The 13366-nt window shown below is 41.3% G+C and overlaps 1 protein-coding gene across 1 annotated transcript in view; it reads right to left on the bottom strand.

Moving 5' to 3' along the window:
• Nucleotides 1–13366, bottom strand: part of ssbp4 (single stranded DNA binding protein 4) — a 101890-nt gene that overhangs the window by 13773 nt on the left and 74751 nt on the right. Inside the window, exon 5 of the mRNA XM_030726659.1 lies at nucleotides 11251–11340. Within this exon, the coding sequence (XP_030582519.1) occupies nucleotides 11251–11340 (90 nt within the window). The remainder of the gene's footprint in view (nucleotides 1–11250; nucleotides 11341–13366) is intronic.

Genomic DNA, 13366 nt, shown 5'->3' with positions numbered 1-13366 from the left:
AAACAATATTAATCCATATAACACCTGGATGATTTTTCTGCAGAATAAGTACTTTTTCTTTCGATACTTTATATACAATCTGCTAATAATACAGTCTTTATGTTTAGTGATGTATTTTCATTGTATTTTATTGCTTTGTTTGCTAAAGTAAAATTCCTCCAGCACTTGCAAATGGTATTTTGATGATAACTATAGCAGTAGTAATATTTTAAGATTCTTCAGCCAAGAAGGAGTGCAGAAAGGTGAAGCCATCCATGCACAAGACTGCCAGCATGTATAAAAGAATAAAGACAGGGAGTAGAAAAACATGGAAAAGTTTTAATCTGGTCCAATTTGTCTTGTTAAACAGCAGAAGACGACTTCTTGTACTTCTGGTTAGTGATTGTCCTCGTTTGCCTTTCTGTAAAAGTCACTGCACACTGTTGACTTAAATGTGACTGGAGTTTTGTCATTTTGGGGAAACTGGGTGTACCTGTATATTAAAAGGCTTTAATTTCAATAAAGTCTCCCCAGTCAGAATATTTTACCACAGATTGTGATGTGCAATCAAAATGACACATTGGCAATCAATATTAATAAAAAATAAATTATCACTCTACTTTAATGCAATGAGCATAATTTATGTGGCTGACATTAATGCTGCTTGAAATATACTGAAGTACTTTGGTTTGGTTTTCCAATATGTGATATTCAATTTGAATAGCTCTTATGAACATTATTAAAAAAAAGAATCAAACATATTACCAGCACTCAGGCGTAAATGAGTATGATATAATATCGGAATAATATGATATTGATTAGAGAAAAATAGTAACTGATCTAAAAGAGATGACCAAAATTAAAAGAACAGCGATTCTAATTCTAATGGGAATCTAATGTTGCCCTATGTCACTTAATTGTGTATGAATTAATTGTTTGCCAATGTGTTGCTCATACACAACAGTAAAACCCTCTTTTTTTTTTCTCTTTCCCTCAGAGGTCAAATTAAGAACATTAAAAAGTAAACTCAGCATGTCCAGCATAAACATGTAGAATTTCCTCACAATCATCATTTTTAATCTATTACACCAACGAGCAAAGCTTCTAATAAGATTCGTCACTGACATTTTCAAAGGACCACATTGATTTTCATGCACAGGAATTGTTAATTGCCAGGATGAGGTCAGATCAATTCTTGAAGTGGCCTGTAATCAGCATTCAATTACAGTACTGTAGCCAAAGGATAATTCAGGGTATTTTCAAACATGGTATTATTTTTCTAAATTCTGCCATGATGACACTTGATCCGGTTTGCCAGAGTTAAAGCCGTCCAACGCAGAATCAAGGGCCAAAGCAAGCTTAATTCTGGTGCTCACTTTCACTCTACAAAGATGTGCCAAATATTTAAACCCAATCAAACATCATTATGGCAATGAAATAGAAGAATAAATTCCTCTCTGAAAATAACTGAAATTATTCTGTCACTTAAATCAACAGTGAATTGAAGCTTCAATCACTGGTATGTGAACTACAGTTTCAGTTTATATTTTTAGAGCAAATGAGCTGAAACCTCTCCTAAGTTAATCTCTCACATTAAACGCTGTGTTACGTTAAAGTGACACAATATCACAGGACTGTGTAAACTCTGACCCTTTGTCTCTTACTACAGTAGCCTCATCTGACTCTGGCAGCAGTCACACCACTAGAAATCTGTTACTAGCATCAATGTGGAGAAACAGGACTATCCACTGCCAGACCAGACTTATCTGCTAGTCTGACAGAGCTTCTGTCAAGCACTTGGCTATCAAGTAACATTACAGGTGTGCGTATGTGTGAGTGTGTGTGCGAGATGAGTGGTGGTGAGTGCAAATATGAGATCTCCCTCTTTTTTCACAGGTGATAGCAGGATCTTCTCTCAGGTGCTGAGTGTGTGCTGGCTTTGATATATGTGCAGGTACAGTATGACCACTGAAAGTGGGCTGCTGAGGGGTGGAGGTGGGTATTACTTTAACAGGTGTCTCTTTAACAGCATCGTGAAAAAGTAAAGGATTATGGGATCGCCCATGTGCAATAAAACCATCACCAAACAAACACTCACTGGTAGACACTGTTAGTGCAAATACACTTAAATAGACGCCAACACACGGCTGGTTTTTTTTTGTGTGTGTATGTGTGTGTTACTGACTTGATGTATTTAAGTAAAAATATACCACTATAAATTAGATTACATTTCCCATAGATTTTACATAACTTGTTCTCCCAACAGTCCGAAAAGGACAGATATCAAATTTATAATAATCTAAGAGAAACAAAAAAAAAGGCATATGTTTATGGAAATATTTACTATTCTAGCCTATTACACATATATTACACATATTTTCATATGCATACTGCACTGCAGTGGTTGCAGTGGCCTTTGGGTACTCCAGCTTCCTCCCACAGTCCAAAGACATGCACATTAGGTTAACTGATGATTCTATACTGTAGATGTGAATGCGAGTGTGAATAATTGGCTCTCTCTCTGTGCTGAAACTGCGATAGACTAGAGATCTGTCCAGGTTGTACCCTGTCAGCTGGGATCAAACTCACAATAGTAATAGTTTCAGAAGAGATGCAAATAGGCAGGCTGCAGACTGCTCTAAATGCTCAATTTCAGACAGTTTGTTTTGTCTCCTGGCTCTGTATGATGTCAGTGAGCAGGGACATCACTAATACGGTCATCTAATGCTCATAGCTCTGGCTGCATGCACAGAAGCCCCACCCACTGCTGTTCAAATATTTTTGTTTGCAAGGCACAGACAACCAGAAGAAGATTGACTTAAAGGGAAAGGACCTAAAATGGCATGTTTCAGACAGAGAATAAACTGGAAAGCTGCACCAAAGCAGGTACTTAAGGTACAAATCTGACAATAAAACCACAGAGCTGGAAAAGAGCATAGTAACTCACCTTTAAATTACTTCGCTAGAGAATTTATACATGATACAGAATTTTTAAAATAAATTGGGTGCAAGTTTTGTTTGTAGAAAATGTTCTGGTGAAACTTTGAACATGACGCGTTGCTTTCAGACCATTCATTTAGGCATTTTTGTTGTTCTTTTTTTTGTTATTACTGTTAGCTTGCCAAATATTTGAAAATTTGAATTCCACACATATCCGTTCAAGGCAATTCATCAGTCGTGACAAGTGCTGATGATGGGAATTTTGGCTGACTGACTTTCAGCTAAACATACACAACTGTCTAGACAAGTGCGCTTCTTCACCCGTGTGCATCAATTTTCATGTAGGAGGCAGCTGCATGTGTACCTACATCTCTCTTGCATCACGCTAGAGAGAAGCAGGTACATCCACCCTTTGGCTCTACCTCACTTTCCCACCCTGCCCACTGCTCCGCCCTCCCTGTGCGAGCTCTCTGTCGGTATGGCTTGGATGGTGGAGCACGGACAGAGCTCAGCACCAGAAACCTGTGGGCGCTGCTACAGTGGGAAAATAAACATGCCTGACTGACAGCTCAAAACAAGTGCATTCCCACGGGCACAGATACAGTACTGCTGCACTGCCAGATACACCATACAAGAGCACAGATTTTGGCAGGAGAGATGAGCTTGTACGTACGCATGAAAACAACAGTGCTCATAAGCAGAAGCACTTATTCAAGGACTTGTAAGCCTTTATAAAAAGGCAGAAGCGTTGAGCTCAGCAGCAGCAGGGCTCCTGAGACAGGTGCTTCCTCTCTCTTTGAGATGTGGCAGTTACTTTTCTTTATGCATTCATTCTATTAATCTCACTGTCATCTGAGACACAGTCCACAAAAGCCACTTATTAACCAGTTACACGACATACAGCCGGTCGATAATCTATTCAGCGATTTGGAAATGTTTATTTAGCTGTACATACAGCACACTCTCAATATGCTGACACAGTTATGACGTTTGCAGCAGGGCCACTGTGTTTTTTTTCTGCCACTCTGTGTGTATGTTCTGGGTGGTTAACACCAGCTGTACTGGCTCGCTCTGTCTCTCAGCAGGTTCACACTGGGGCTAATGCAGCGCTAGCTCTGTCTGACCTCAGAGGTTACTGTTGTTGTGTGTGTGTGTGTGTGTGTCTAACAAGACACCCCTACGGGGTCTGACTGCCCTGACCCAGCTGCAGCAGTCTGGTTCTCGTCCACACACAAACACACATGCACAACCTAGTTTTAGTCACTCAAGAGGACACAGTATTCACTTGCACTTATCTTTTAGAGTGTTACCTTGCTCTAACCGTAAGCACACCTTTCCTGAATCTTTGACATGACCATAACATAATCTTTAAATTGCTTTAAACAATTTTACCAGCTTATCATATGGGAGCAAGCTTTTTGTCCCTATATGGGGGGTCTTGACATTATGGTTGAGAGCAAATTTTTGTTCCTGCAGTGTAGGTAATACCCAATCTCATTCACTCGCTCTCTCTCTCACATACACACAGAAAAATGCACAGGGCCCCTCTCTTGTTCTTCTCTATAATGTGCCATAATGGAGCGTAGCTCCTTTGACTGGGCCTCCCCAGGCCTTCTTGCTATTACATCTGAATGGGCCAGCATATGGCCTTTATGGCTGTACTGTTCTCTCTACAGGTCCCCGCAGAGAGAGGTAGAGAGAGAACATTTCAACTGTCACAGAGGTATATGCGGGGCAAGTTTGAAAAGTAGCTTGGTTGGAGTGTGTGCGAGTGTGCGTGAGCTTGTGTGGTGTTGTTTGTGTATTCGTGTGGGAGAGGGGAAGGAGGAGGGGGACACGGGGAGCGTTAAATGAAGCAATTAATAAAATCATTTTCTACCCGGCTAAGGAGATAACAGCTTGGCACAGTACCACAAACCCATCAACACAACCCCCTCGCCTCCTCACCACTCATTTCAGCTTAAGGAAGACCCACACTGCTGCCCCTGACGGACCACTAACAGAAAGAGAGAGCGAGAGAGAAGGAGAAAGGGGTGGAAGAGTACCAGTCTACTGAGGGTTTTTCACCTGTTTATAGCTGCTAACACTAGAGGGCAGTGTGTAACTTCTATCAAACTTCTGGACTCACACACACACACACACACACACACACACACACACACACACACACACACACAAGCACAAAATGAGAGCGAGAACACAAAGCAGCCTGCATCACTGAACACAACAAACAAAGCCAGGAGTAGCAGCACCACACACACACACACACACACACACACACACACACACACACACACACACACACACACACACACTGAATGCACACTCATTGTCATTCCTTGCTAACATTCCAGAGAGAGCAGCAGTGGCAGCAGTAGGTCTCCTGCTAGCTCATGCTATATAGCATGGCAACATGTCAGCTCAGAGATGGGAACACGCTATCATGAGTGTTTTCTCCTGGAGGATAGCCGTTAACCCGTTAGGATGACAAGCAAATTATTTACACTACTGTGCAAAAGCTTTATGGTGTTAGACATTTGATCTGTAACACACTCAAGGAAGCATCTGATCAGTCCCTAATTCATTCAGCGGCAAGACGAGTCTAAACAGAGTTATAAAAGAAGATTCTTCAGCAACAAGAACAAGGGGTCCTGCTACAGATGACCCCACCCCACCCCCAGAGGTATGGTCTCAGTAATCATGAGTTTTAATGGAAAGTTCCCCAAAATGGAGCCACCTGCTTTTAATTGATAAAAAACTATTCATACTTAATTCACTGTTGCTGCTCAAAGCTTTTGCCTAGAAGTGAACCATGCATTAGTGCATTAGTATAGCTCTTTGGCTATGCAAAGAGAAGGATTGTGGGAATTCAATGAACGCATGCCAGCAGCATGCAGTGCGACAGCCATGATGCTATGCGTTGGTCGAATGTTGACTGGCTGAAAAGTTGGCTTTTCAAAAGGCGCAACAAGAGTTTACCATGAAAGAAGCACAAAAGCACACACAAAACAATGGGTGCAGTGAGCAGTGTTTTTAACTCTCGATTTCACCCAACTACAAAGAAAGTCTTTGTCCATTATGAATTTCCAGACAGACCAGCGATGTATTGCCAATTTAATCACTACTTATGGGGAGAAAGGGCTGCTACGCAATATAGCAAAAGTCTGTTCATTGGCAAGATGTGGTGGTCGTGCCGCATGCCACTGTTTCGCCCACATTCTTCTGCTCTCTGCATGCTTTTGATAGGGAGGTGAAGTCGTCTTCCAAAAAGCCAACAGCACGTTGTCATTCCACTTACTTTTGACATCACCTTCTGGTTGCAGTACACTACTACAACATACAGACATGGGCCTGCAAAGCTACTGAAGTAATAGCATGCCAGGACCTTCACTCTTTAGATATGAAGAGCATTTTTGGTTTTTCAAGCAACACATTTCACCAACACACAGAGAAATGTGCGTGCGCATTTAAAGCCAGTTCCTATCTCTGCCTCTGAACAGATAAAACATATGGTATTGGAAATAGTCTGCTGATAGGGATGAACCATGAACAGTGTGCAAAAAAGACTACATTCAAATCACTGCTCAATGGCACTGACTGTTATTAACATTTCTGAACTAAGTCTAAAGGAAAGTGCAGATATACAATGGAGAGAAAATGTTTGACGAGTACTGCTTCTCATTTTAAAGTCTGTCGTTCAAGGAGAACTGTTTGGTATCATTTTTGTCGCTGTCTTCTCAAGGATAAGCAGTGATGATAAAGAGTAAAAGACAGTCCCTCTTCTCACTGGCTTTGGTTCAGACAGAAGTGAAAAGTTTTGCCTGCATACGGTCATCTGGGTCCTTTAGCATCTGTCTTTTTGAATGTTCTATTCATGGTGCTTTTTCATATGTGCTAGAAAAACAAATTAAAATATTTCACATAACTTTTTGAATCTATTGGAGTCTTTTATTGAGTGGACAAAGAGTTTGAACACTGTTATGGCTCACTTTGTAACTTTGGGCAACCTTCTGATTATCCTCTGTTAACTTAGTTACTTAGGATCTAAACCTGAAGTCTACATTCACCACTGAAGGACCGGCAGAGATCCTATCCAAAAAGCACAACTTGATATCTGACCCTTCCAGAGGAAGAAAAAAAAAATTCAGATGCTATTCTTCAATCACTTCTGTATGGCTTGCAGTCTGCCACTCACTTTCTAGAGCACTTCACCTTATTTATTTGCATCTTTGTAATACAACTGACCAGAATGAACCCCAAGCTCAATCTTACCTTTGATAAATAAATTACTGAGAGCAGATGTCTCCCTAATTCACCATGTGTGTGCCATGTGTCAGCTTTGAACAGGTTCTTAAATTTGCCTTTGATACCTGGGTTGCTTGTTCTTAAATGTGTAATCAAACCTAATCCTCTTGTTGTGCTTTTTTGTGTTGTCCCTGAAGAGCTGCAATTACCTGCAGTAAATTGCACAGCCTTTGACTCTAGATCCTTCTTTTTTTGGGGGGCAAGAGGAACAATTCCAGTTTAGTAGGAAGAGGATGCCCCACCCCAACTGGTTTACAGACTTAAGAGAGCGCATTAAGTTTTTTGAGTACCTTACGTATCACGTGTAGATCACAGAACAAGGTCAACAGGGAGGGATTTCAGATGGATCATTTAAAGTACATTTTGTCTTTTTTTTGGTGAAAATGATTTTTTGAAAGACTCCCCTGACATCTCAGTGTCCTCTTCTTTTTTTTTTTCCACCACCACCACCTCCTCCCTCCCCTTTCTCTCCTTGCAGCATCTCCTCCATAATTTTCCCTATCACCCTCCTCCCCCTTGTCAACTCCCCTTTTGCTTGCCCTCCCCAGAGGGCCATGATGCAGCAGAGATGGACTTCTGCTGAGAGGACTATATACCAAATGTGTAAACACTTATTCCTTTCTCTTTCTTCTTCTGTCTTTTTTGCCTAAATAATGTCCTTCTTTAACTGAACTTTCTTCCCCTTTGCCAGGCTCATCCTGTGAGCTACACAGGATGAGCCTCCTCCTCCTCCTCCTTCCACCTCTATTTTCCTCCGGTGTCCTGTCTTTGCCCCTCATCCCTCTCTCCTAGGACTGGAGCCAATAACAGTGTTGGGGTCACCTATGTTAATTGCTACGCTAGAGCAACTGGGAAAAAAATGTGCAACACACACACACACACACACACACACACACACACACACACACACACACACACACACACACACACACACACACACACACACACGAACAGTTCACAAACAGTCAGTGAGTAAGCATGTGTCACTGAAGCGGCGTGTGAGAAATAATAGTTTCAAAAACAAGGGAAATGGAGAGAGTGAAGAAATGTCATGAAGAAGGATGCCTGGCGTACAAAGGAGCAGGTGAGAGAGAGAAGGTGGGAAAGAAAGCTGACTGAGTTTAAATGAGAAATGACTGAAGCACTGAGGAAATTTAGTTTTGCTTGATATAATCCATTCACAATTCTACAGAAAAAACTATTGTCCACTCGACTAACCTTACCTCTAGAGTGACTGAGAATATGAGCACAATTTCAACAATGTGTATGGGGGGGGACGACACTGCTTTCCCTTCATTTGAATGAATAAATGCATTGCAGAAAACTCAGCAGCCTGCACTTTCAGAGTGGACCGCAGCCATTAGTTCAATGGGGAATTAATGTCAGCTACCTACAGAAAGCAATGAGTGGGGCTTCAGCTCTAGCTCAGGTTGAAAGATGCTGCTGTACTGCTAACAGTGCAAGCTTGATTTAGGGAAATCTTTGCAATGGTGCAGGGAGCATTTTGCCTTTGTGCACTGTGCAAGCTCTGTGCTCACACCTTTGTTTTTTTTTTGTTTTCTTCACCTTTGCCTGCTTTGCTCAGCTAATCTGAGCAAAGCAGAGAAAAGAGGGGAGGGAAGAGGAGAGGAGGAAAGATGAAGGATAGAAGAAAAGAAAAGATAAAAGTGAATACAGCATCCATCCCCTCTTTATTCTCCCTGTCTCTGCCCATCCTGCCTGTCTGTCTCTCTTTCTGTCTGTCCGTCTGCCATGCACACAGGGTCTATTTATGGAAAGCAATGTCACTCACGCAACACCATCAGATAGCGTTCTCCCTGGCCTGCTCACTGCTCATACATCATTAACATTCTCCACCACCCCAGCATATACACGCATGCACGCACGCACCCACACACCCACTGCACAGAACATGACATGCTGCCAATCAAAGAAGAAGAAGAAGAAAAAAGCAGGCTAATGGCTATACAGTCTACAGTGTATATATGGAATACTATACCTCGAGTTACAGGAAATTTGTGCAGCATGCTTGCAGCAACCAGTCTGTTTAATTATCCTCACAAAGGATTCTTCCTAAAAAGTTATTTTCATTTTTGTGCATTTCTTGTTCAGTGAGAAGAAACAGACTGCTTGTGCTTGTATCTGGCTAATTTAACTCAGCAGAAAGTCTGGAAATGGATGAAATGCTCTAGCAAAAGACTCTAGCAATATTGGACTTACACTTCACAGTGAAAGAAATACAAAAAAAAAGAGAAAAGAAATCATACTAATGATATAACTATGACATCTACTGAAAATTTCAAAAATAAAAATAATAGCAATAATTGTATTAATGTTCATCTTTCTTTATTGTATGTTGTCTATTTGGGGGAAATTAACTAAATTAAAAAATGTAAAATAAGCCAATGGAGATGGTGAAAGACTCCGTAAGCATAAGGCTGGGATCTGGTTGCTGACACAGACACGGGCAGCTGCAGACACTGCCGACATGTCATTCCTGTTACACTTCTTTCAGGTCCACTTAAGGTCAGCGTAGTGCACAGTGTAGTGCATTGCTGTGCAGTGTCTCCGCAGACAAGTCTGAGCTTTCTCCAAAAATTGTTGGGCACACAGATGTCTGCGTGGAGGCTCTCATTCACTATCTAATCATGATGATGCATGACAAAAATGATGTCACTCTGACCTAAGAGGACCTTCGCATTCACATGGATGCAGAAACTATAACATGCCGTCAACTGAACAAAAGCGTCAAAAAGAGCAATTATTAGCAATTATTATCATCAATTATAAAATTATTCCAAACTTTGCTCTACCCAATAAAAGCAGCAGGCAGTCAGCCTGGCAACCAATGGTCGCTAGGGAAAAATGTGCATTTCCTGACCAGTAGGCAAAATGGTTGCTGTAGGTTGCTGGCAGTGACTATGTGAAATTGGTTGCAAAGAGACATCTGATGCTGCATTGAAAACCTCCTTGTGATTGCTTTGGTGCAAGTTTGCCAGCCTACATTTAAGGCAAACATTCTCTGTTTCCAGTTTTAATTTTCCCTACTGCTCAGCAAGAAGTCGTCCACGCAGACTACAGATTACTGCAGCAATCTGTTAGCCACAAAGCAGTTTTTGGTGCAGCACCCTCTTTGAGAATGATTTCATTGTCTCAATCTCAATAAATAAAGGTGTATTAGTCAGTTGTACTAGTCTTTTAAAGGCTCCTTTTTCAGAGGTAGACATGCAGAGTTTTGTTAAAGGACACTAAACTTTTGCAGGGGTTGAACGCCCCCTACCTTTTGTAGGTGTTTCACCTGAACTGCTTAAGGTTTAATGTGAAAAATCTAATATTTGCAGGTGACTTCTTTTTCACTTAAACTGCCTGCTGTAGAAAAGCAGTTTTAAGCAAATTCACATTTCCTCACCATCTGAATATCTTTGGGGGTACAGTTATTTTAAAACCTCAATTTTGTAAGTGTTACTAGTTTAATGTGTGTCAAAGTGTCAAATAAGACTTCTATATGTGCTCATCTGAATATGAGAGAGATAGGAGAGAGTGAAGGAAACAGAGAAAAGAGAGTGTGAGTGACCTCGTCAGCCTTCGAGACAGCCTTCAGAGAACAGTGTTGACAGGAGGAATTAGTGAAGCAACACGGACCAGAGAAAATAGCCTCCTCTCCACTCTAGTTTTTTTCTCCCTTCCCAGCAAAACCTACCACTCCTTTCACTTGCAAACACATTTCACATTCTGGAAAGTGTACTGTAACAGTCAAAACTCTATGGGTAGAGTCTAGAGCAGCCAGAGCACCAGAAGTTAACAACCCAGGCATGGACATATGGGATGGAGGCAGAGAGTCAGAGAAGGGAACACATCTGGACAGGGATTAGGACAGCTAAAGAGGCTAAAAAAGGAGGAGGAGACAGAAGGATAGGCTTAGCGACGGCTAAGGGAGGGGCAGAGGGGCTGTGTGATGGTTGGAGGTTGGAGGTGATTGTGGGGGTGGGTGAGGGATGAAGTCAGATGGAAGGTTGTTTTTCTTACTTGAAAAAAGCCTGGGGGCATGGGTCCTCCTGGCATGCCATCATTGGGTGGCATATTGCCCATCACTGGACTGGGAGCAGCGGCTGCACTCTGGAAAATAAAACAACAAAAACAAAATAAACCCTTGATTTTTCTGTTCTGTGGATTAACACACAGTTACAGGACAATCAGCGATCAGCGAGGTGTTAAAATAATCCTGTGTTTGGCAAAATTAATAGAAAGAGAGATGCGCTGTTCAGAAATGATTTGCCATCAAACTTTTTTTTTTTTTTTTTATCCGGATTGCATTCTTTCTGGAGCTAATGGAGCAATTACAGATATCTCATGATATCTGATGAAGATATGATTGTTTGGGCGCGGTGATAAACTAATCAATGGGCACAAAACAAAATGCAAGTATGGTAATTTAGTAGGAACATTAAGGAAGGAATTCTGTGGGTTTCGAATAAACTCGTTTCCATGCATTAGAAACAGACAGCCACATCGATTGTACTTTTTCCAGTATCTGCTGCACTTCAAAAAATATGGAGCATGAATCTGTCAGTTATAGAGAAGGTTAGGGTATATCCAGGAAACATGCAAAAAATGTAAACCAGTATTGTGATTTGCAATGATTTCTGCATTGAATATGGCCTCTAAATACAGACTGTATTTAATCTTTCCTCTTAATAATAATAATAATGCTCAACATCAGGAAGAAAACAGATGTGGCACTTGCTGCTCTGGTTTTCTTCTGAGACAGCTGAGCTGATCGTCGGAGCTCATTGGTCACATGGCCAGGGCAATGGGGCGAAGGAGGAATAAAAAAACTGCAACAAGGCACACTATAGAGGATGTTTCTATTCCAGTGGAAGAGGAATTGAAAAGCTAAAACAGCACCTATACACTCACAACTAACAAGCAACCTGACTTAATGTTTTCTAGACAAGCAACCAAGATGTTGTTTCTCAAAAGGATGTGGAGGATGGATGGGTGTAAAGAAAACGGTCAGTGTTGGATTCTCTTAAAGATGAACCCAACCTAATGTCCCTAACTATAACCATGTGGAGTTTTTTTTTGTTTGTTTTTTTGCTTAAACATAACCAATTAAAAGCAATGCTAGCCTCAATATTTTACTTTTACAAAATCTATTTCCTATTGAACACTGACTCACATCCACATAATTTACTAATATACATACACAGTGCTCTCCTCCAGCCCTTCCCCCACTGTAACTGGAGCTTCATTCACTTCCAAACAATTCGCAAACAATCCCTCCATGCCTCGCCTGACCTGCACGGCCCAGACACTAACTAACACGCCCTGAGGCCAAGAGACAGGGCACACGCGCGTGCGCACACACACACACGCACACACACACACATGCACACAATCTGCATTAGCAAGAGGGCATGAATCAGTGGGACTTTGAAAAAGAAACAAATGAAAAGAAAAAAAACATTACAGAGTAAGGATGTGGACATCCACAGAAGTCAGGCACAAGCCAAAACTGAAAAGGGAAAAGCGAAAGAGAGAGAGGGGAGACATTTAAACAGAAAAGGCTGGCAAACAAGAGGAAGCAGGGAAGAGAGAGGAAATGATGGAGAGTTCTCTCAAAGGGTGAGGAGAGGTCAGGCAGCGAAGAAGAGCTTAGTACAGATGCTTCTATATTACTCTCAGGTCTATGTGTGAATTGTCAGTTGCTTCTAGCTTCAATGGTAGACAAGCATGAAGAGGAAGAGGTCAAGAGGATCTACCAAACTATAAAATAAAGGATGCAGCATACAGCCGAAAAAAAAAAAAAAAAAAAAAAAAAGGACATTCATCCCACTTATATTAAGCGGTAAGCATCATTTCCTTCCTTCAACTGTGACCTGGTGGAAGCATATAAACTCTCCCAGTGTTTCTTTCAATGCATAAATGTGAAACAACTGAATTCAGATTCAGGCTCTACAGATATCTGCAGACAGGACAAGATTTCTGGTATCAATAACTTCCTGGTTTTTGTCATATCTGAACAGGTGCAGGTTGCATGAAAACAGTCAATGTGGAGGGCAAAGGAGGACTGGCATTTGTCAAAAGGCAATCTTTTATATAGCTACATATATATAATTTTTTTTGGGGGGGTGGGGGGGTG

The sequence above is a fragment of the Archocentrus centrarchus genome, chromosome 4 (genome assembly GCF_007364275.1).
Source record: "Archocentrus centrarchus isolate MPI-CPG fArcCen1 chromosome 4, fArcCen1, whole genome shotgun sequence".
Taxonomy (NCBI): domain Eukaryota; kingdom Metazoa; phylum Chordata; class Actinopteri; order Cichliformes; family Cichlidae; genus Archocentrus; species Archocentrus centrarchus.
Note: the sequence above shows the minus strand (reverse complement) of the source record. Positions and strands in the feature narration are given on the sequence as shown.